This window comes from Larimichthys crocea, chromosome XX (genome assembly GCF_000972845.2).
Source record: "Larimichthys crocea isolate SSNF chromosome XX, L_crocea_2.0, whole genome shotgun sequence".
Taxonomy (NCBI): domain Eukaryota; kingdom Metazoa; phylum Chordata; class Actinopteri; family Sciaenidae; genus Larimichthys; species Larimichthys crocea.
In genome coordinates, this window is record NC_040030.1 from 1,305,617 (window position 1) to 1,329,033 (window position 23,417).

The window sequence follows — 23,417 nt, forward strand, 5'->3', positions numbered from 1 at the left end:
CGAAAACAGGTTTAATGAAATGGATGATGTGCTCAATAGGGTGGTGCTTTAGCGAGAATGAAAACCTCAGGGGCCGAGGGCCCCTCTCTCTCTCTCTCTCTCTTAGGTCTAAAGAAGTGTGTATCCAGTGTAGCAGCTGCAGTGAATCTACAGCGTGCTCCTCCACAACTCTCCACTCTCACAGACTGTTAGCTCCTGTTTCTGCACCGATGGGTTTCGGTCCCCCGGCCATCAGTCATTTTCAGCCGGGCTAGGCAGGGGGCAGAGGGCTAGGGCTAGCAACACCGACGCCATGAGGTCCAATTATAAGCAGACTCTCACGCAGCGCTGGAGCATATTAGATCCAGGACTAAGAGGCAGAGAGAGAGTACCTGATCATTTCTAAATACGCTGTGACTTCACAGCCTTTTACCTGCAGTATACCAAGGAACAATGACGTTAAAGAGTGTGTCTGTGATTGTCATATGTTTGTGTTCTCAGCTCAGGTCTGCTTAAATTTCTGATGAGTCACCGTAACACAAGCTAAACTATGTAAATGTGTGCAAGAGATGATTTTTTTGGCCACTTGAGGGCAGCAGAGAAACAGTTTAACCTAGCAAACAGTTTTACTATTTACACATGGAGCAGCATTCGTCATTTGGAGTCAGTTTTTGGTCTCCACCAACTCCTGAGAGAAATATGTGACTCTTTAGCTGTTAAATGCTCAATTATGTTCACCAGCTCGTTACTAACTGTGTATGTCTGCTGCTTGGTGCTGGGCAGGTAGTGTTCAGACAGCCACCTGCAGCTTTCACATCATGTGTAGTTACTGTTGTTTTGAAAATATTGATTACAGTTGTCCCTCACTATAACGCGGTTCACTTTTCGCGGACTCACTGTTTCGCAGATTTTTTGCGTAATTTTGCATGCTTTTTTTTTTTTTTTTACAGCGTACACTATGAACGCGCATTGTGTTCGACACCGTCAGAGGAACTGTGAAATATGCGTGAGTTACTGGTAATAATTTCTTATGTGTCAAACCTCGTAGATTGATCATTAAAATTTAATTTGTTAAAAATGTTTGGCCTTGAAAACAGGTTTTGATCTTTGGTTTCATTTACTAATACAGTATTGTACTTATTTTTGTTAAATCTGCGAAAGTTTGAACTTTGAGAGTGTTTAAATAAGAGAGAAATGTGAGCTTAAAAACTCAACACTTATTTCAGACGTCAAAGTGATTTTACTGGTTATATAATGTCCTCTGTGGCTCTGCAGGAAGCTTTGTCCAGTCTGGAAGAATTACACATCTATTCTCGGTTTGAGTTTGAGAAAGTTTTTATGGAGTGTTAACAACAGATGTAAGTTGCATTATCGGAAGTGTAAGATTCACTGTGAGCAGCCAAATCGCTAGTTGCCGACACGGTTTCTGGGCCGCTGTGTTTTCTTTGTGTATTTTTCAAAAAGTGGTGACTGAAACTAAAACTCTCCCTCGTCTATAAGTTTTCCCTGTTTCCTTTTTTTGCCATGCTGCCCCTGAAACTAAAGAAACAGCGTTATTAACCTGAGTCACCTCCCGTTTTCATACATACTGTATGTGCAGACGCACCAGGCGGACCAATCAAAGTTGTTGCGGTCTGAGTCACTGTGAGATGTAGTTACATTCTGGTGAGGTAAGGTATGTACCTATGGCTTATGGCTAATCTTGAGTCTGACTGGCTTTTCTTGATGTCATTTCTATTCTTGATTGTCATTATTTAGTTAACTGTAGAGTTAACTTTGATAGAACTTTGAGCATTCTTAATTTCTAAAGTCTAATTCTCAGGATTTCGATAAATATATACCCTGGAGTTGCAGATCTAATGCTAGACAGGCACAAAAACACACACAGTGCCACACAGACAGCCACACAATAATATCCATGCACATGCCCACAACCATATGACTTTTTATGCAAACATGACACTGCTTATATCCTGAATTTTCTGTTTGTTTTGGGTTCAGCTGTTCCTAAAAAGAACACAATAACCTGAAACGAAAATAACTCGCTCTCCTTTGAACACCAGCATGCTAATGTTTTTAAATAGCCAAATTAATCACCATAGATGATTTGCATAACCTTCTAGTATGCAAATAAAGTGCCTGCAAACTACCGGTGATGAAATGCTGAATCAAGCCCACACACAAGCAGAACATGTGGATTCAATTGCTGCTTCGACTTTTTGGCGGCGCGGAGAAATCGGAAAGAACACAGAAGATGTCTGATGACGGAGGACTGTGTCTTCTGGCTGACCACAAGACTCCCTCTGTGCATATTTCAAGGCTGTAAAACAACCTCAAGGCGAGCATGACAACAAAGAGATTAAATCCCTGCTTGGAAATGAGTTGGGTTGGCAGAAACGGGCCGACGACATCACCCTTTGTTTCCTGTGTTTAAGGGCTGGAGGGTGACTGCCGAGGCCAAACCCTGATGAATGTGCATCACTGCGCCCCCCCCAAAAAAACGTCTTTCTGTCTAGTGGGAGGATGCGGAAAAGTGAGCGCCACGCTGGTCTGGGAGCAACGGGAGTTAGTGACGCATTGGAGTTTTATTACCCACGGTGTCACAAGAATAAATGTGCCCTTCCAGGCTCGATTCATGCTGTGCCGAGATTTCACTGGGTAAATAATCTGCAGAGATACTTCACGTTCATCTCATCTGGCTGACTCAGGGCGAACACTCATATTGCTATATTTTTGTTGGCCTGTAGGTAGGGTAGCCAATTTGTCTTTTAGCAAGCTATTTGTTGATTATTTCATGAGCCAAAAGGTAAAATCGTCACCGTGCTAATATGAAAAGTGCAGGCGGTTACAACAAAACAACACACACACACACACACAAAAAACCACAGCACAAAAAAGGCAGGGTTAAGTGAAGAAAAAAAACATTCGTATGATCACAAACCGTGTCTTTAGAGTGGCCCATTAGGAAGAAATAGGGGGAGCCATGCTTGTCACTTTTCATGCACATGGAGAAACTGGAAGATACCATTCCTATAGAAGGGGAAGTAACAACCTAGACCAATCAATTAGTGATAGGTCACTGAAATGGACAGAAGATAAACTCGTGTTAGTCAAGATAGAAGAGACAAATAATTAGTTTTTCTTACAGCAAAGTGAAATACTGAATACAGCGAGAACAAAGTATAAAGACAGAAGATATAACATGAATATAGATGCATGCTAGAACAATGTTATCAAGAGTTGAAGTGATATTAAGACAGTGAAGAGAAAACAGTTAAACGAGAGTTAAGAAATGATCCTGAAGGTCAAGATTAAAGTTTTGGCACCTACCATACTCTGGGACTTGCCCTGTACCCCTCTTTAGAAGAAGACGAACCCGCCGGCCTCCTGACTTGATCAGCTCGATGGCCCTGGCGTGGGTCATGTCCCGAGTGCTCTCGCCGTTGATCTCAATGATTTGGTCTCCAACCTGGACGCCAGGAAGTGTGTGATGGAGATTAAAACAAACATCTGTCAGAGATCTGTCCAACGATATGTTGGACAACATCATGGCAACAGTTTCGGGAAGGTCCTTTCTTGTCTATGAAGAAAAACTTTTCAGAGTTTGGTTGGAAGGACTCCAACACCTTCGGGATCTATACCCAACCTCAAAAATGCCCTTGTAGATAACTGAGAGCAGATCTCTGCAGCCAGGTTCAAAAGTCTTCTGGAAAACCTTCCTGGAGCAGCGGAGGCTTTTGTAGCAGCAGATTCAAAAAGACTATGCTCTTAGTTTGTTCAACAATCATATACCGCTCCATGGGATTGGTCTGACAGAGAGTGAGCTGAACTTTTAAAGGTGTGGCACCCCTGCTGCTAATCTCTATGAACAGACATGAAACCAAGAATTTGGTATTGGCAGTGTTCTGGTTTCCGTTTGTAGTCTGAGTAGTGGTGACCAATCATGTTTAAGTGGGCTTTAGCTGCATGCAGGCAAACAGTCCATCCATGTGGAGAACATGGAACGCATTGGTTTAAATGCAATCTCGAATCGTCTGACGCTGATTTAACGTTCACATTTGTAGGATTTGGGGTCTCGAGTTGATAGTTGGACTATAAACAATGAGTCTTGGACTGTCGGATATCTGTTGTCTGTGATCCAAATGATTCTCTAGCTACACTGGAAGCCTCCAAACATTAGCCGCCAGAGGTTAAACTGTAGTTGGACGACAACCGGTGAATTCTGAGATTTTGCATATTATTAATTAGAGCTGTGGTCCCCAAACTTCAAATCTTTATATTCATGCTGCATTTCAGAATCTGTTTAGCAATCACTACACATTTTAGAAAACCTACAATTAAAACGAGCCAATTGAATTTTTTGAAATAAACAACAAACATCCAGGTAACAAGGCTTGCTATGTAGCAGCAACTTATTTGTTTCATTGTCCCGACTTAAATCTTTTAACTTCCACTAAACATTTGTCCCCCTGCCAGCTGGCCGATAGACAATTTTCCATTACAGTGGACAATGTCCAACTTACTTTATTTGACTCATTATAAGTAAAGGAAGTTGGACATTATTAATCTTCCCAAAACTTTCCATTTGTATGGTCCAAACAATTTCAGATAACATCGTCCTGATAGGGGGGAAAGTAGCTTTTTGGCTGCCAAGAGCTTGAAGACGCTTTGTTAAGTGTTTGATAAACACTGTGTGACTTCAGAGCGGCCAAGTCCAGCAAGCAGTGAATCAGGACTGAAGCTGCGTTTATAGATTTTAGAGTTCCATTAAAGTTCTTTGACCGCTTACTGTGAATCATGTAGCCAAAGTCAAACTGAACGTGCCCTGCACCATTTCACATCTGGGCCATACGGACGATTCATTTAAATAATGAAGCTTCTAAACATCCAGACTGACACGTTTGTGCATGTGCGGCATTTGAGGATCATTGCGAGATATGAACTGTAGATATGATGGATAGAAACGTAATATTAGGCGTCACATTGTTACATAAACCAACCGGTCAAGTTCACAAAGACGAAAATAAGATGAGGGAGTTTATGAGGGCGTCGGCGTACCTAAGATTGAGTCAATTACGATGTGGCAGGTTTGCAAATGAGCACGCTACATACGAAATTGAATATTAACAAGCTTCTCTTATTCTGCACGACAGTGATTTATAAGAATCAATATGGATCTATAATTCATTGGCTTTCCCATGAGCTTCTGTACGCGGTAATAAGCATTACCAGCCATGACCTGGTGTAATTAATTTCGGCAGTAATTTCGACGTGTCATTTGGATGGAATTGCGGCGGACCTCTTCTCGTGGGAACATATTAGGAAACCCTGATGAATACCAATAACCTGCCCTTTTAAAACAACCAAAACTGCAGCAGCTATGTAAGTATTAGCTGCTCCCCTTCCTGACGTACACGAGGACAGGTCAAACGTCACTCCTGCTTCCCTTTAAGACTCTCTCTTTGCAGCCCTTCAAGAGAGGACACAGAGGTTGACAAATGGGGAGGATTCACTGGGAACGGGACAAAACATGCCGCCCAATTACTTTAACAAATGGAGAAGTCCTCTGGTAATGGCCGGGGTAATTTGAAAGTCAGGAACGGACTCGAGTCTGGAGAGGGGGAGTCATTAGGTGTCATTACAGTGGTCTGAAGAGAGGTGGAAGGCAAGACGGCTCGCTCATTAATCCTCACCTCCTAACAGCAGAGGAGAGTGATCTCCATTTTCATCTTTAATAAAAAGGGAAGTAAAGTTGAATGGGCGGCGTGTGAATACTGAGCACGGGGAGGTGGAAATGAAGCTTCTTTTACACCCTACACCCACGCACAGCTCTTTTAGCGAAGGTTTAATGCTCAGAACGGCAATTAAATGTGCTGAATGATTATCTGTAATAACCAATCTTCCTAAAAGCCTCTGCACTGCCGCTCAGACCTAAAAAAAGCTTGTTAGGATATGTTAGCGCTCCTTGTTACTGATTTGTTTGTAGCAACCATGGTCAAAATAGATTTTTTTTCATGTGTGTCTTGTTGAGGAGGACCGACTTTGGCTCTAAGCCCAAAACTCACACAGTGACTGCAGGGAGTCACAGTGGGCTTTTTGGTTTCTGCAGCTTAAAACGTGTCAAAGCACCACTCGAATCCAAAGTGACAGGCATGTCAAAGGCTTTTTAACCAGAGTCTCACATTTACTTAAGTGAAATACAGATTGATTCCTCTGCAGTATGGATCGGGGATTGTTGGAAGATGGATCAAAGTGTTCTCTGCACCTTGTTCTCTGAAATCTATTCAGCGGCACAGTGTCGGCCTGATTTCAATATCCTACCAGCGGTGTTACTGTCTGGCCATTCATCTCAGACTCTGACTCAGTGGAAGAAATAAAGTACTTTGGAGTACTTCACTCAAGTGCACTTTTGATGTAGCTGAGAATTTCCATTCTATACATTTATTTCACCACATTTCAGATATTTTTAGTTTATTTGACAGCTGGAGTTGTTTTAATTGTTTTATCCTTTTAGCAGACCTTCCTTTATAATGTATATTTTCTTTTTTATTCCCCCATCTTATATATATATATATTTATAGTTCTGCTACTCTTTTATTTTTAAGCTTATAGGAAAGTTTAAATTATTAATCACTTGTTTTCTGTGGCTTTGTCTTCGTCTTGTTGTGTTTTACTTATTATCATTGGCCTTTTGTTGGGCCCTCTGCTCTGTAAAGCACTTTTTATTCCTTGTTTTAAAATGAGTTATTGTTATTTTATTGTTATTTAACCAGCGGCTCCCTACATTTTTTGTTTCTGGTAAAAAACTGGTTGGGAAGAGCCGTTTCTCATCTTTGCTTGAAGCTAAAGACTCAAGGCTACATCCATCCATCCTTTTTCTGTAACCACTTATCAGGGTTAGAGGCGGGGTACACCCTGGACAAGTCGCCAGTTCATCACAGGACACATAGAGACATAACAACCATTCACACCTATGGTGTTAATTTAGAGTCACCAATTAACCTGCGCATGTTTTTGGACTGTGGGAGGAAGCTGGAGTACCCGGAGAGAACCCGGGGAGAACATGGAAAAATGCAATGCACCACCCAAATCTCCATGTATCTGTCTGTGGGTATGTTTTTGTAGGCACAACGTTTTGAAAGAAGAATAGTATGTAACCGTCAGGCCAACTCAGGTGTTTCCAATGATACTAATGAAGGTTCTGTTCCATTCATTGCAGCAGTGAGCCAGCATGCACCACAGCAGCACCCTGACTCGGTTTGACCTGAATGGAATGGGTCCTTAATTATTATCGTGTGTCAAAATGGCTGCTGTGAAAAAGGAGAAGAAGAAGAGGAAGAGGAATGGTGCTGCGACGTTGATTTTGATCCTTTTTTTAAAAACCCATCACGAGTTCTCCGATGTTTTAGGAGTACAATGATAAATCAGCAGAGCACGCCATCTAATAATAAAATATAGAATGATTCATCAATCTCAGGGGCAGCACTCTTAATACTTTTAACACGTCTAGCTGAAAATAACCGATGTAGGATTTTGAATGCAGGACTTTCACTTGTGACTTGTTTTTTTAGATGATTGTATCGATGCTTTTAATTAAGTAAGGCGTCTGAATACTTCCACCAGCAGCTTGTATGCTGACTTTAAGCTCAAGAGGGATTCCCTGCTCCTCTTCCACCTGCGCCGAGGCCCGCTGGCCTCCACCGACTCCTCCGACGAGGAGGGAAAGTAATACCTCCCCCGGGGGCATTTTGCACAAATTATCTTTGATAGGTTCATTACAGAGAAGGAATGTAGAGCAGGCCGAGGCTATCGTCGTAAAGATCATGCGAGAGGGAGAGAAATGGAGTAGTATAAGATGAAGAAAACGTGTTTGCATTGACAGCCAGAGAAAAAAGCTGCTGATAAATTACTATTTATGTTGCCAGCAGCAAAAAACATGAGGGGAAACTCACACAGCAGTGGTGGAGTTAGAAATTTCCATTCTAATACTACTATTATTTATATTTATAAATTCAGAAAATATGTGTCTGCTTTCTCTGACCGAGTAGTACTGTAGCATCTATGGCTAGAGGGAGAATTGTGCAGCTATGCAAACATTAAAGTACAATTTAAGTTGGCCCATTTAAATGTTTTATCTCTCTTTATCTTTCTGAATATTATCTGTGACTAAACGCAGAGGAGGGGCGAGTTTTAGGAACTCTGGGAGGAGAAGAACTTCCAAACATCTCATGAGTTATTTTGACAGATTATGTCCTCACCGGCTCGGGAAAGTTGCTGTTGCAGCTTTGATAACATCAGACAATTACAGTGAGCGTCTTCCATGTAATCCAGGAAGATAGAAAGCAGCTTAACCTTTAAAACGAGGTGCAGTGGCTTTCTGAGAGGAAATGACATCATCAAACTTACCCTCATCCTCCCGTTACGGATGGCCGGTCCGTCCTCTGCCAGTCGTAGGACGAATAGGTCCATCTTGTACTCTCGCCCTCCGCGGATGCTAAAACCGAAGCCTTTCACGCTTTTCTCCAGCTCCACTGTGAAGAAGTCAAAGTCCTGTGCGAGCTGAGGCAAGCACAGATCAGATGTGATTAGATTCAACGTTATCTGAGGAGAAAATGGCCAACTACAGCAGAAAAGCAGTCTCAGGACTCAGGAAAGACAAATAAGTGAATAAGAATGGAGCAAACGCAAGGTAAACAAAACACCAACTGAGAATTCTATCATATATATGCCTTATCATATAAACAAGGATAAACAACTGAGGGAAATATCTTGAAATATTATGTGTCAGCTGTGCACTGTCTTCTCAGCTTTCGTAACATAAACACCACCAGAAGAGAAAAAATAATGCAAACAAAAGTAAAGCTGTTGAGTCAAGCTTTCTCTGTACGTTATATATACATACAGTTTAGTTTCTTTCTCTGACTTCCTGTTGGGAAATAATATAAGAATTTATTTAAACCGATGGACAAAATAAGTCATTTTGACCAGAATTTATTTGTAATTATATAAATTATGATAATATATGAGGCATCAGTCGGCCTCTGCTCGTATCTGCTTTTCAAATGAATCACAGATAAATGTTGGACACTGTCATTGCAGTGCAGAAATACTGACAAATATGTTTAATTTAGAAACAGTGGCATCCTTACATAGTCTTTTTTTCCAGCAGAGAGCACTGACAAGTTTATTTTTGTGCCATAAACAGTACATATTCTGGTCACAGTTCTTTAATAGCCAAATTTAAAGGAGTGTTATTACATTTTTTGGACACTTGAGGGCAGCAGACAAGCAAACAGTTTCCTATTCGCACATCTAAGAGACAAGGAGCGACATTAGCGTACAATATTTTCTCTGTTTTTAGCTCCGTTTTTGGTATCCACCAACTCCTGAGGGACATATGTAGCTCGTAAGTTGCCACTATGTTCACCGGCTAGTTGCTAACTTTGTCTGTCTGCTGTCTGGTACAGGTTAGGTAGTGTAGTTTAGTTTTGCAGTAGAGATAGCTGTCTGCTGCTGCTGGAAACTTGAGAATAAACCAAAGCTAAAAGATGCTAAAATGTTCTGCAGACCTGAAGGGAACTGTAGAGTGGAGTGAGAAATCTGTTCATCACAACAAGCAACAACTTTCACATTAAGCTTTTGATCCGTGGTTGATGTAAAATGTGTGTTTATGGGATCGCTATCAGCCTCAAAGACCTGGAATTAGTCAGTACTCTGGTGTGGTAAACATCCTCACTTGAACTGGTGGCATTCGGTATTCTGGGACGTTGAACTGCCTGGCGTCGGTAGCTAGCTGTCTGTAGTCGAGCAGTGGCGGGTGTCTGTAGTCCAACGTGGGTGGCTGCCTGTAGTCTGCCACAGGGGGGTGCCGGTAGTCCACCGGTGGCTGTCGGTAATCTGTGAACGGCGGCTGTCTGATGTCTGGTTTAACATCCTGCCTGGCCTTCACCTCTGACCTGTAACTAACAGACCAATCAGAATGAAGGAAGAACTTCCAGGATCTATTACTTTAGTCATTATTATCCGAGCACTTGTGAAAATAACGCTTGCTGACAAACTGCTGGGTCACCCAGCGCTCTTGTTTTAGTTCACACTGACAACAATTAGACAAGACTTCAGTATGGAAATGAAACTGTTTTTTTCTCACACATCACATAAAATGTTTAAATAAAAACAAGTTCTCTCTGAGGCTGCTACAAATAGATTTGGATACTGTGTAAAGCAGGAGGGGGAAAAGGCATTGACATTGTGGATTTTTGGACGCCCTCTAGTTCTTGGTAAAATATTCAACAGATAAAGAAGCAATTTATGTAAATAATTTAGCAGTCCATGAGAGTTAAGTGATGTTATACAACAAACCGGGGAGAGAGAGGGTGAATAATAAGAGCAAGATAAAAGACAAAGTGGAAGAAACTAGATAAAGAAAGTAAAAAGTGAGAGAAATGTAGAAAGAATGGGGGTGAGGGGATGAAAGCTTCTGACTGACTCATACCTTATTCCCAGAGGAACACTGTTTTGCCCCAGAGACAGATAGCAGGCTAGTTTATAAAAATCAGCAAATCTAACACTGTAGCAGTTTTTATTACGACTGTTTACTGCCACTTTGAGAAGAACCCGTCATGCATTGTAACCTGGAATCCGCATAAACAGTGTTTTACCTGCTCTCGTGGGGGTAAGTCTGCGGTGGAGGGGCGGGCAGCTGGGTCACGGGGCTCTGGTGTGGAATGGGGTTGGGCTGGCTAACAGGAGGGCTGGGTTCTGTCACCGGTGGGTTCGGCTGTGACGCAGCAGAGCTTGGCTGGATCTTCGGGCTGTGCTGTTGGGCCATGGGACTCTGCTTCTCTGAGCTGGGGGCTGATGGGGGATTGCTGACCTCTGGATGAAGCGTGAGACAAATCTAATCACGACATGTACTTTTAAGCTTTATTTAACCAAGATCAAGTCTTTTCTGATGCTTGTTGGCTTCCAGTTGACATGAAGCATCATTAGCATTTATTTGTCTAGTCTAGTTTCAGTCCGTATAATACGACTAAGTCCAATATTTACTCTCCTCTTAGCTCCATTTTGGTCTCCACCAACTCCAGTGAGAAATATATGTTCACCAGGTAGTTGCTAACTTTATCTGTTACCTCAAAAACCAAGTCAAGTTGTGAACACAACATTAAGTTGAACTCGTAAGCAAACACTACTTATTTACACATCCAGCAGTGACAGAGAAACATCAGCTTCATGTGGAGTCCATTATTCACTCTCTTTTATCTCTGTTTTGGTCTCTACCAACTCCTAAGGGAAATATCTGACTCTTTGGCTGCTAAGCTCAAGTTAGTTGCTCACTGCTGCAACGAAAAACTGACCCCATGAGAGCAGTGAGAGTGAACCAAAACAGTAAAACTGTGGGCCTGACAGCTAAACAATGAGCTGACACTTCTCTGTGGAGAATACGGTTTGATTTTCACATTGTTATCTGGTACATTATAGCTGCTCTGCGGTCCAACAATCATGTCGAATAAGTTTGCTTTCTCAGAAAACATTTGCAGAGCTGATTTTCTAAAGATATTTCAATGAATCGTGCAGCGTTTACGTCCTTCTTCGCCACCAACTGTCGATCAGAGGAATAACATGTAACCTGCAGCACGATGCAGGACCCACTCCAGCTCCAGAGTGCTACTCACACCTTTAATGGGGCTCTAAATAACGAGGTCATAAATGTCTATAAATGCCAAAGCGTACGACTGAGAAAAGTAGATAAAGGTAGGGAGGCAAACAAAACATCATTATCATTTAATTGAACAAATACGGTGTGCATGTTGTCAATCTTTTAATGTGTACTGAAAGTCATTCCTCAGTCAGTCCTGCTTTATCTGTACTCGATGACCAAGTATCATCGTCTCATTAGGATTAAAATCTCTTGCAGCATGCAAAAAGAATCCCTAGGAGTAATACAGTCACTGTGTAGTCTGTATTATTATAAGCACAATGAGAGATAGCTGCTCTATTCTAAGAGAATTTGCTGACCGGAGAAACACAACTCATGAATAGTGACAGTAAATCAACTCATATTACAACTTTCATGAAACGGAGCCAAATGAGCTACCGTCTCGTCCTCGTCTATCACGTCCACGTGTTCTCTCACCTTCCTGCGGTATGATCCTCAGGGTGACGCTGAGGCCAGCATCCTTGATCAGCTTAACGATGTCGGCGTGCGGCATATTGACGATGGACTGGCTGTTCACTGCCAGTATCCTGTCGCCCACCTTCAGCTTCCCGCAGCGGTCGGCCGGGCTGCCCTCGATGATGCGGCCAATTTTATGGGGCACAGCTGTTGGAAGATTCAACACGCTGCAGGTAAAGAGGCGCTCAGCAGCAGCAGATAGGAGGATTATGCCTGTGTCGGTGCTCTCGCACACACCACTCGCTGAGTGACTGACTGAATATGTCTCTGTCTCTATCATTTTGCTATTCACCCCAGGCTTACGTAAGGCATCCAGGTTTTTTTTTTCCATGTGTGTGGGCGATGCACTGATGCTCACGGCACCGTACCAGAGATGTGTGTGACTGACGTACCGTGGGAGGGCATGTATAATTGAGGAGATAGAATGAGAAGTGCTTTACTTTTTGTGGAGCCATGACCTCTCCTTATACTTAAGTTTGGCACTTAACTTGACACTGTATCGAGTTTACCTGCTAGTTTATGTGTGTCCGTGATGTTTAACACTTGTAATGCAGAGTAAAGGATGAATGAGCGTCTACTTGACTTGATAAAACACCACTGGACTCACTGTTGGTGGCGGCAGCCTCAGGCCGGTTGAGCGAGCTGATGATGACGAAGCCGAATCCTTCGCTCTCCTTTCGATTGATGATGACGTCACTGGGTTGTGTGTTGGGGGTCGACGTCCTGTCTGAAGAGGCGGCGGTGTTGTTGCCCATGCCGGCGTTGGGTGCCTGGGTGGTGATGGTGCTGTTGCCATACGTGAAGTCACTGCGGGGGGAGCTGTGTTGCGTGGAGACAGAACCGGGGCTACGACCGTTCTCCGGACAGGAGTCACCTGTAGGGGGGAGGTAGAGAGCTAAGCAGACATATAGTGGAAGAAGTATGTGTTCATTTTTCAGTTTTATCTTCTATCCATCCATTTTATTCCTCTTATCTGAGATAGATTGTCAGTGGCAGCAGTGATAAGCAAGGTTACTCTTCCCAACAACGTTTTCCAACCTCCCTGAGGTGTTCCCAAGCCAGATGAGATATATAATCCCTTCACAGCGTGTTCAGGGTTTACCCCAGGGTCTCCTGCCAGTTGGACGTGCCTGGAAACCCTCTGGAGGCATCCCGATCAGATGCCCGAACCACCTCAACTTGCTCCTTTCAATGCGGCCCTTCTCCCAGCTCCCTCCGGATGTCTGAATTCCTCACTGAATTTCTAAGGCTGAGCCTCAACCGCCCCTGAGGAGGAAACTCATTTCAGCCGCTTGTATCCCGTGACCTCATTCTTTCTGTCACGAGCCAAAGCTCATGGCCACAGCTAAAGGTTTGAGCGTAGATTGACTGGCAAATTGAAAGCTTTGCCTTCGGCTCAGCTCTCTCTTCACCGCGACGGACCGGTACAGAGCTCGCAGTACTGCTGACACCGCACCCAGCTGCCCGTCTATCTCGCACTCCAGTTCGCCCTTATTCATGAACAAGACCTCGAGGTACTTGAACTCCTTCACTTGGGGCAGTAACTAACTCCAAACCCAGAGGATCACATGAAATATCTTACTGTATGCCAAATATATGATGAATATCTAATATCTCTTAGTCGTGCCATGAGTGCTGATATAGAGCTCAACAGCACTGGGACTACGTATCTGTAACAAACACTAAGATGAACATATTTCTACAAGTAGATCAAAAAAGGGGCAGCCATTTACTGATAATAAACCATCAGTCACTCGATCTGTGGCCCTGTGCCTATGACCCAATTGTAGCTGTGCTGACATACAGTGTGAGTGATTTATTATCATACATTACATTTTTAGAGTGTGTTGTTGTAGTTGTTACATTTAGAAAGTTTGGTCTAGTGGTTCCCAACAAGAGGTCGGGACCCCTCCAGAGGGTCATGAGATAAATTTGAAGGGTTGTGAGATGATAAATGTGAGAGAAAAGAAGAAAAACAAAGCTGTGCTTTAAAGGTCTCAGTCTCGTCTTGGAAGCAAAGCTGTTTTTACAGGGTCTCGTCTCAGGCAAAGAGGCACATTCCCTGTGCATTAATGAGGTGAATCATGTAGCAACCTTGCTATTTAGGCTTTACAGTGTCTGATCTTGGTCTCAACCCCCTAAACTCTTGGTCTTGTCTTGATCTCAATACACTCTGGTCTTGGTCTCGGTTTAGTTGGTCCTGACTACAGCACTGATTAAATGTAACCACTGCTTTTTAACAAAGCTGTACTTCATAAGATGGGGGTTTTTTTGTGTAGTGAAGGAAAATAAACAACTCAATTTCACAAAGAAATGAAAGTATAAAGTAGTGGAAAATATTCAAGCACCACAGATTTGTGTTAAAGAACAATACATGAATAAATTCATTCACCACCGCTGGAACGATCTAATTGGTGGACAAACATAGGCAGCAGTTTTAGACAATCAAATGCAGTCTGTCAAACTTTATTGATTAAGGCAATTTAAGATTCCTGACACTCTGTCTGCTCTCAGGCATGACTACTCTTTTTCTCCGCCGTCCCTTACAATTGGACGAGCCGGAGCTGAATCGTATCCTCGTGAAGGATCAAGAAGCAAAAGCAACTGTCACAACGCGGTAAACACATCATTAAAATGCAGCGTCGTGTCAATCCAGCCTGAGAGAAAACAGCTTTTTGCACCTCAAGCTTGTTTTTCTGCGCATATGCATCGGGGCATAAGGAGGGATCAAACCCAGTGTTGTTGTTTGCTCGTCGAGAAGCGCCGCTGTGGTTTTTCCTCTTAGTTTAACAGCGAGGAACTGAAACCGTAACTTTTTAAGCTCACTGATATGAGGTTAGAGCGAGATCTGTCGCTGTACAAATGGTACATACCCACGTGTAGTATGTCCTTGCACCAACAAGTGCACAAATTGTTACTTTAGGAGGAGAAAAGTAGTCAAAAAAGGAGAGTGAATTGTGTAAAATGTGGGGCATGGGGTGCAGGCATAAGTATGAGCACAGAGCAGAGAGCAGAGTCTGACACCTCACAAAGTGCCAGTGGGAGTCAGACAATTAGGATGGAAGTAAGGGCTGCAGAAGAGGCCAGGCATGAGTCAGACAGTAGCCTTTGGTGAGAAGAAATTGACAGAGAGGGCGGAATAGAGTGGGAAGAAGTGGATTGGTGAGAAGAGTGTGTGTGTGTGTGTGTGTGTGCCATCATGTGTTGTGTGTGTGTGTGTGTGGCGAGGCAATAATAATGAGAACAGGAGAGGCCGGAGTTCACGGGGAGGAAGTGTCGCCCTGAGGCTCCGGGCTCAAAGGAGAAAGCAACCTGAATAACGACCAGAGAGCAACAGTGTGAGTGTGTGTGTGTATAAGAGCAAGAGTGTGCTAATGTGTGTGTGTGTTTTTTCTTTTTGGGCGGGGGGAGGCTTCAGTGTAATTACTCAGAGAGATTAGTGCTTCAGTTTTTTCGACTGATTAAATGTTGTTTCCTGAATAATTACAGGACAAGAATCGTATTAGCGAACAGAAAAGGGGAGAGAGAGACAAGAGGGGAAGAACAAGGACAGACGGAGATGTGAGCAGTAAGCCTGTGAGATCAATTCACTTCATAAACCAGAATCCTACACCTGTTCTGCGCTGGATCAACCTTTAAAAGTCCAATGAAAACTGACCTTTTCAGTCAGCGATCAATCAGTCAGTCCAACTTATACTGCTTCAAATATTGAAAAGGATAAAGCCGGCGACATTTTTTGTTTCTCTGTCAACAAAACCGACAATCTTTCCATACTTTGTCACTTCCCTACCACGAAATATGTCCCTTCCTAAGTCCCGCCCAAGAGCAAACCTCTGTGGCTGTGAACTGAAGCCAATACCAAAAACTGCAGTTCCTCAAACGTCCTCTTGAGGCTGGCTCCATAAGTCCCCATGTTCAAATGTCACAACTTCACAGCAGAAATAAACATGTTTACAGCCTGGTACAAAAAACAGTTTTGGTCTCTGTATCTAATTTCCCCGTTAATGACAACTGTACTGAGGGTGAATTTATATACAACTCACCTGTTCAAATTATATTAAGGCTTAAAGTTATGCAGAATTAAGAGCGTGGACGCTTTGATTGACAGGTGGGTGCTGTTACAGGTGGATTATTTGAGCAACCAAGACCTGATTCAGCCCACCTCAGCTCCACATCTGTGCCATTTTTTGGCAGTAGACATAGGACACTGGGTGACGTCATAGATACAACATCCATTCTTTACACTGTCTCTGGTCCCACCCTTTTTTGCCCTGTGCTCCAATAACAGTTGAGCGTCCATCAACTTTCTCCCTTCCTGTACGTACCTAGCTTGTCTATGTTAAAGAAAACAACATTTCGAAGATGGTTAAAAAACTTAAGAGACTTATATACTGTAGTTACATCTTAGCTTGGCTAAAGTACAGGAAAGGAGAAAGTTGAATGATCAGTCATAAATATTTAACTCTATTTCCCAGTGAATTTTAAGGACACATCTTTAATTTGATGCCACAGGTCAGTCACATTCATGTTTCCTCACCTGTTGCCTGTACCCTCCTCCTGATGACCAGATTCACCTGGCCGTTTCGTGCCGCCCCGTGCATCAAGTCAATGACGTATCTGTGAGGCTTCCCCACCACCGGGATCCCGTCCACAAACAGCAGCTCATCACCGGGCCGCAAGCGTCCATCAAGGTCTGCCGGACTCTTCTCGATGATCGCACCGATCAAGATCTGTTATTACACGTAGACTGTTAAACACAAGGAAGCCCAAAGGCTTCAGATGCTGGACTGTGAGTGTCACATGCAGTGGGTGTTAAGGTGGTTGTTATACTGATAAAAAAGCTCAATAATGTGACTGAATTTGTTACTTTAACAAGACAGAATAACACCAAAGCAGCCAGAGCCAGCACTCTCTCAGGGGGTCAGAGGTCAGGGGTTAGGTGTACACAGTGTGTGTGTAGTGGGTTAGAGAGGAGAAAATGACAGGGTTCCACGCCCATCGCCATACGAGCCTTCTCACGCGTCTCCGGACTCACAGGCTGCCCCGCCTCGTCCCCGCCCAGCACCCGGAAACCGAAGCCAGACTTCTGTCTGCGCAAGTGCACCTCGATGTCCTGGTACTCGGCTCCTGAAGCGACACCACCAGAGACAACATTACCTTTGTTTGCTTTAAGGTTGTGAGCAGCACAGAGATGAGAGGAGGATTTTTACCTGAGGAGTCCACAGGAAAAACAGTCCTCGCTTGACCGGGTTCTAGAAAAAGATGCAGGAGGCACCCGTGAACAACAAACGCACAAATATTGTACAAACATCAACAGACAGCACAACAACAAACACATTTTTCCCCAGAAAGGCTTCAAAAAGGCAGAAACGCTCTGACTCAGCATTAACGTCACTGTGGAATTTCAGCATCATCCATAAAAGTCAGCAAGTGCTTACAGCGTGTAATATACCCGTCCCTTATTTACAGTGTGAGGTGGGACGCGAGCACTGATCTGCAATCAGGGGCTTCGCACAATGCTGGTGAACTGAACTGAACCGCAGACGAGAGATGAAAAATTGATTCCAATTGTAACTGTTTTAATCACACTGAGCGCTCTGCTGGGACTCAGCAGGAATGATGGGAGAAAGGAAATCATGACTACAGACGAGAGGAGCGATGCAGCTGTTACCGCAGAAACCACACGCTGTGCTCCGTATAGAGATTTAACTGGTTTTGCCGGTGAATACAATTTAAGGTCCAACAAGGCTTTTTGTTGTAAAAAAAAGAGGTGCTGATTTATTTTATTTTTGGAAACGCAAAAAATATATTGGCAAAATAATCGCACCTCAAGATCCATTTTATAGCCGTTCTGAGCTTTTTCTAAGTTCAAATCTCACAATCTAAATCAGCAGACTCAATTTTCAACAACTGCAGATGTTTGCAAGTCACTTTTTAGTGCTTTAATGATGTCTCTTCCATGTAAACTCCAAAAAACAAAAAAATCTTTGCAAATCTGAATATTTTGCAGTTTTTATAAAACTGAAAAAATCTCCCAAAAGTTACTCTCGCTTAATGTTTCGGTCCACTACATCAGATGTATGGTCAATATTCAATTGGAGAATCACACATATTTGGTTAGCTGTTTAATTACACACCTTAAAGGACCAGTGTGTAGGATTTAGTGCCACCTAGTGGTGTGGCTGATAATTGCGACCCACATCGCGGCACCAAAGTAGGTAGGAGAAACGATGCTGGGTGGTGACGTGAAAGGCTTTGGTGAGTTGGTGTTTGGTGATATAAAAGGCTGTCCCAGCTGACTTTGGGGCGAGAGGCGGGGTCGCATCACAGGACACATAAAGACAAACAACCATTCACACTCACATTCAAACCTACAGGCAATTTAGAGTCACCGACCTGGAGAGAAACCACGCAGACACGGGAGAACATGCAAAAGTCCCTAGCCGAGGTTTGAACCAGGAACCTTCTTTTTTAAGACGTGTGTGCTTCATTCACTAGTTGAAGCTAATTTGTGTTACTGTGTGCACAGCCTACATGGAAGAACATTGATGCTCGTCCATACTGTTCCTGAAGAAGGTTGTGTCAAACATGGAAAGCTCTAGAACAGCTACTCAATGGACCTTAAGATGAGAATGTTTTGTAAACTGCTAAGGTTAAAAATGAGCTTTAAACCTCAGCAGAATAAAAATGTTTTAAATGTTTTACATCCAGGAAAAAACGAGATTAGTTTTGAATAACATCCATGCAGAAATCTAAAGAAAAAAGTTATTTTATGGAGCGCTCCATTAACCAGAGTTAACACTGTATGAAAAGACTGATGTCAGCTCTCTCGTGTGCCTTTCTCCGTCTCATGAGGAAACATTTAAAGCGTGGATCACTCAAATAAAACACAAACATTTGTTCTTACTGTTATAGAAAGTTTGGATTTGTCCCGGAATCTGCCACCTACAACAGGAACATCTCTTTCCAGCATCAGCGTTACTCTGTGACCGGTCTATTTCTTGAGTGTAGCCTGCTAACATAAACGCTGACGTTGATCTAATAAGTCTCACAGAAAAAGTAAAATAAACCCACATTAGCAGCTCACAGTGCTCCGCCAGCTGCCTCAGGTTGTGATGCTGCCAAAAAAAAAAAAGGTCCCAACCCGCCTCACTCACACCAGCAAGAGGAGCAAAATGGAGCTTTCGTTAAAAATCTGTCAGACCCGACGCCTGACCTTCGCTGAGAGGCAGACAACAGTGAGGAGCGAACAGAGCAGAGAGCCGGGATGTCGTCCTGAGGTTTGATATGGAGACTTTCTGACAGCCACATCTTTTTGGATAACAGGTGTAACAATCTGTGAAAACTTTTACAATCCACTGTCAGCCACGGCCGGCTCAAAGAAACCAAAATAAACCTTTAAGAAAGTGCCACTCATGCTGACACACACAAACTACACATATTTTTTAATATTTACAGACTTAACACAGACCTGTAGCTACCACTGAGGACACTGAGGTCCTGTCTTCAGTATCTGATTTGTACCATTAACCGAATTAAAAGTTTACATATGGTGGCTGTTTCATAAGATGCTTTTTAGAGTTTTAGCAACTACCATTGAGGACATAACCTCCGTATTTTTGGGGGGACTTTGGGTGTTTTGGTCACCTGCGTGGAGGTTATGTTACACAACTAGAAGGCCGCATTCAGACAGGATCCAGGATCCAATGGAGGTTTTTGCATTCATTTGAATGGGGGTCGTCCATTTCGCCAAGTTGTGCGGTGGCAGATCCAATTTTTGGAAAAAATGTAGCCCAACGTCACACTACTGCTGCCAATCAGACGATCAGACCGGTCAAACCTCCACAGTCGGCCTGAAATGTCTCTGAAACTGAGACTAATTACCGCTAACTGCATGTATTACCTTCTTCGCACACAACACACAGAAACGAGCACCTGGCTCCACGTCCAGCGCCATTTATTTTTAGGTCGTTTTTTCAGTTAGGACGTCTTCCCCTGGCTTCATGAATTTCCCCTCCAGTCAAACAAACGCCGGCCTGGTTGCTGCGTTCAAGACCACTCAGGGGTAACCGAGAGGTCATAGTGTACACGCTACAGGTTAAAAACAAAGTGTGGCATATTGCTGCTGGCCCTCCGTGGTTACTGTTGCTACGTCTGTCACTGTCACAACCTTCTGAGTACATCCATGGTCACAACAACCGTAACTATGCACGTCATGCGTGTGCATAGTTACGGTTGCTAACGTAAGATTGGACAGTAGCGGTTTGAGGGAGGGGCTTTACAATATCCCGCATCAACAGGTTTTTTTTAAATGTTGGAATACTTTAAGCCCTGCACTTACATACACACCCCCACCACCACACAGCCTCGCTGCATTTGGCCGCCGTGTCTGATCCTGTCTGAATGCGCGCTAATTTGCAGATTTTACCACTTTTAGGCCAATAAAAAAAATATTTAAATTCGGCATTATTGCATTTAGACCTTCATGTTGGGAAATAAACTTTAGAGGAGGATATAATTGGACAGTAAACAGAATTAAATTAACTCATTTGAATAAGCTAAATCAGCTAAACGAAGAAAAATAAGTAAAATATGTAAATAGCTTTCTAAAAATTCTCGCTACAGACCTGCATATGCACACACACACCCATATCTACTATGCCTGGGGAAAAACAGTTATGATGCATCCTGATGATAACAAAAAAAAAAAGACTTTCTCCACATTTTATAGAGGAGTTAGAGGATGGGAATATTGTCGGCACCAAAGCATTATGGCCCAAAAACATCATCTGCTGCGTGGAGTGTTTATTTGTCTTGATGTGAGCTGGCAGTATGTCAATGTCTGGATGTAAAGATCCTTTCAGTCAGTGAAAACACTGAGCCGATGGCAGCTTTTGTTTGTTTGCTTGCTTGTATGTGTTTTGGCTTGTGTGTGCATCCAACAAACAAAGATTAAATGAGATAATGTGAGGAATTAGTAGCTGCTGATGCGGAGGAAATCTGACGATCGCGTAAAGCCGAGGTATTTGGGCAGCAGCGGATCTTTACGTTTGATTGAAAGCGACTGAAAGAAGTGAACAACAAAGAGTTTGTGTGTGTGTTTGTGTGATGAATCTCCACGACTCCACCTTCCAACGAGGAGTCCATCTTTCTTTCAGTGTGAGTGTTTGTCACAACGCTACACCCGCACACAGCTCTGGTACTTACGCCTACTCTCATAGATAGCCCTGGACTTCTCATAAAGATCATAGGGGTCTGGTTTAGCCAGGGCCAAGGCCTCGGAGGCTGAGTCCGGCACCGAGGCCCTGTGAAGGTGGTGTGTTGGGAAAGGGGCGCTGTGGGGGATAACGGGAGCCGACAGGCTGGTCTGAGCGGGGCTGCTCTGGCCCTGCTGGGACTCCCACTGCTCCAGCACCTGTAAAGCACAGCGGCATGAAGGAGGAGGGGGGTCAGTATTTTCACCTTTTCCCACTTGTACACTCGATTTTTAGCTTGGTAACCACGGCAACAACACTAAAAACTGGAAAACAGGGTTTGCTTTAACGACTTCTGACCGTTCGCTAATCCCCGGCTCTTTACTCCTGTCAAGCCTTCAGGTCTCGCACACGAGCAGCTTATGATGATAAAGGTGGTCGATTTTTGTGAAACAGTGTGTAATATTACGGACAAAAATGAATTTTCATTTACAACTAATGAGAGTGGATTATGTCTGCTGAATCTCACTGAGGTTAAAGTACAAAATGACCCAATTTAGATCAATACATCTTATATCACTGGATTACGTGATAGATGAAGGTGTTCATCACCTACAAAAGTTTGGCACATTTTAACGACTTGATACACTGTTGGGGAGTTTATATCTGTAATAATACATCATAATTTATTGATTCATTATTATTCTAATCTGTAACTAGTATCGGAAGATTTTAAATAAATTTAGTGGCGTAAAAAGTTCAATATTTGCCATTAAAATATAGAGTAGAAGTAGAAGTGAAGTAGCTCAAAATTGAACTTAGGTACAGTACTTTATTTATAATGAACCCTTGATCAGTTTTGAGTATTTGAGTATTTTAGACTTATGCTTTAATGTTTGTACTTTCTTTACTTTTAAACTTTCACCAGAGAAACTGATTTGAGGATCAGTAAATAAAGAGTTTGGCTCGAGTTTAAACTTTCCCATCAAAATAAAAAGCAGGACAGAGTCTTTAAACTCTGAAACCCCTCATATGTACAACACACTGTGAGCTAATGCCTTTGAATACAACACTAGGTTACTAGTGGGGCATGCTGACATCTGCAGCTTATGTTTAATCAGATTTCTTTTGTGTTTTTGTTGATAAAATCCAAACTATCCAAGTATTACTCCATTGCACACTGTACTCTTTTTTGGCATGTGGAAAAATCCAAAAGCTTGACAGGCCTTCTGTTGCTACGATTGGACAATCACCATTGGGGGGGCGGGGTTTAGAGAACGATCAATTCATGCTAGACAGACGAGAATTAGTGGGGTTAGTAGTTAGTGCAAAACACTTCCAGCCTCTATTTAGATCGCAGTTTGTGTCAAGGATGTGTGTATGCAGAGGAAAACATAGAAGACTGTGATAAACAGATAGATACGGCCATATTTTAGAGAAAGGATTTTCAAGTTATTGTATTGGTCAGTTCATTGTGGCTGCTGTTTTTAAGCCAGTACTAGATTGCATATATAAACAATTTACGGAAGTTTCATCCAAGCACAGATTTGGAAATGTGCTGTCGAGTTGTTTGAGGTGACGCCGGCAGTTTTGACAACACCAGTCAGTCAGAGTGTCAGCCTTGATGTGTCAGATAAGCCGGGCCGCGTGAGTCACGGCACGACACTAAGCAGATAGCCAAGATGACACGTCGACATGTCAGAAAGTGTGAGAGAGACGGATCCGCCATGGGGGGGAAAACGATAAGGGTTCTTGAAACTGAGGCGCTGAGACCGGCTGCATACGGCGTGCTTTAATGTGGAGAACTACAGGGCATCTGGTTGAAGATGTACCGAGAATAAATATCAGCTTCGTTACGAAATCAAATGTGTTTCCATTCTTTATTTCTGCTGTTGATGTGAAGCACGTCTGCACAGGGCAGGCTGCTGAGACTAGGGACCTTGTTAAAGCGACTACTGAAACTACTGCATCCTGATTTTACTCTGTGTCTTCCTTTGTCTGTTTGATTAAGACTGTTGAATCAAGTACACCACTATAATCTACTTGGCTAGATGGATAAAGGACACTGCAGG

The 23,417-nt window shown here is 43.1% G+C and overlaps 1 protein-coding gene across 12 annotated transcripts in view; it reads right to left on the reverse strand.

The window, feature by feature from the left end:
- The window catches only part of magi2a (membrane associated guanylate kinase, WW and PDZ domain containing 2a), a 224,191-nt gene that overhangs the window by 3,738 nt on the left and 197,036 nt on the right, over positions 1 to 23,417 (reverse strand). For 5 of the 12 annotated variants that reach the window (XM_027272505.1, XM_019278452.2, XM_027272507.1 and 2 more), the window contains 10 exons: positions 21,359 to 21,566; positions 17,362 to 17,403; positions 17,163 to 17,278; positions 16,689 to 16,881; positions 12,759 to 13,025; positions 12,113 to 12,298; positions 10,638 to 10,854; positions 9,716 to 9,941; positions 8,386 to 8,538; positions 3,310 to 3,448 (listed from right to left, as the gene is read on the reverse strand). In XM_027272505.1, coding sequence (XP_027128306.1) covers positions 3,310 to 3,448; positions 8,386 to 8,538; positions 9,716 to 9,941; positions 10,638 to 10,854; positions 12,113 to 12,298; positions 12,759 to 13,025; positions 16,689 to 16,881; positions 17,163 to 17,278; positions 17,362 to 17,403; positions 21,359 to 21,566 — 1,747 coding nt within the window. Of the gene's footprint in view, positions 1 to 2,920; positions 3,059 to 3,309; positions 3,449 to 8,385; positions 8,539 to 9,715; positions 9,942 to 10,637; positions 10,855 to 12,112; positions 12,299 to 12,758; positions 13,026 to 16,688; positions 16,882 to 17,162; positions 17,279 to 17,361; positions 17,404 to 21,358; positions 21,567 to 23,417 lie in introns of those variants that run through there. The other 7 variants (XM_019278458.2, XM_019278455.2, XM_019278456.2 and 4 more) reach the window with 7 other exon arrangements.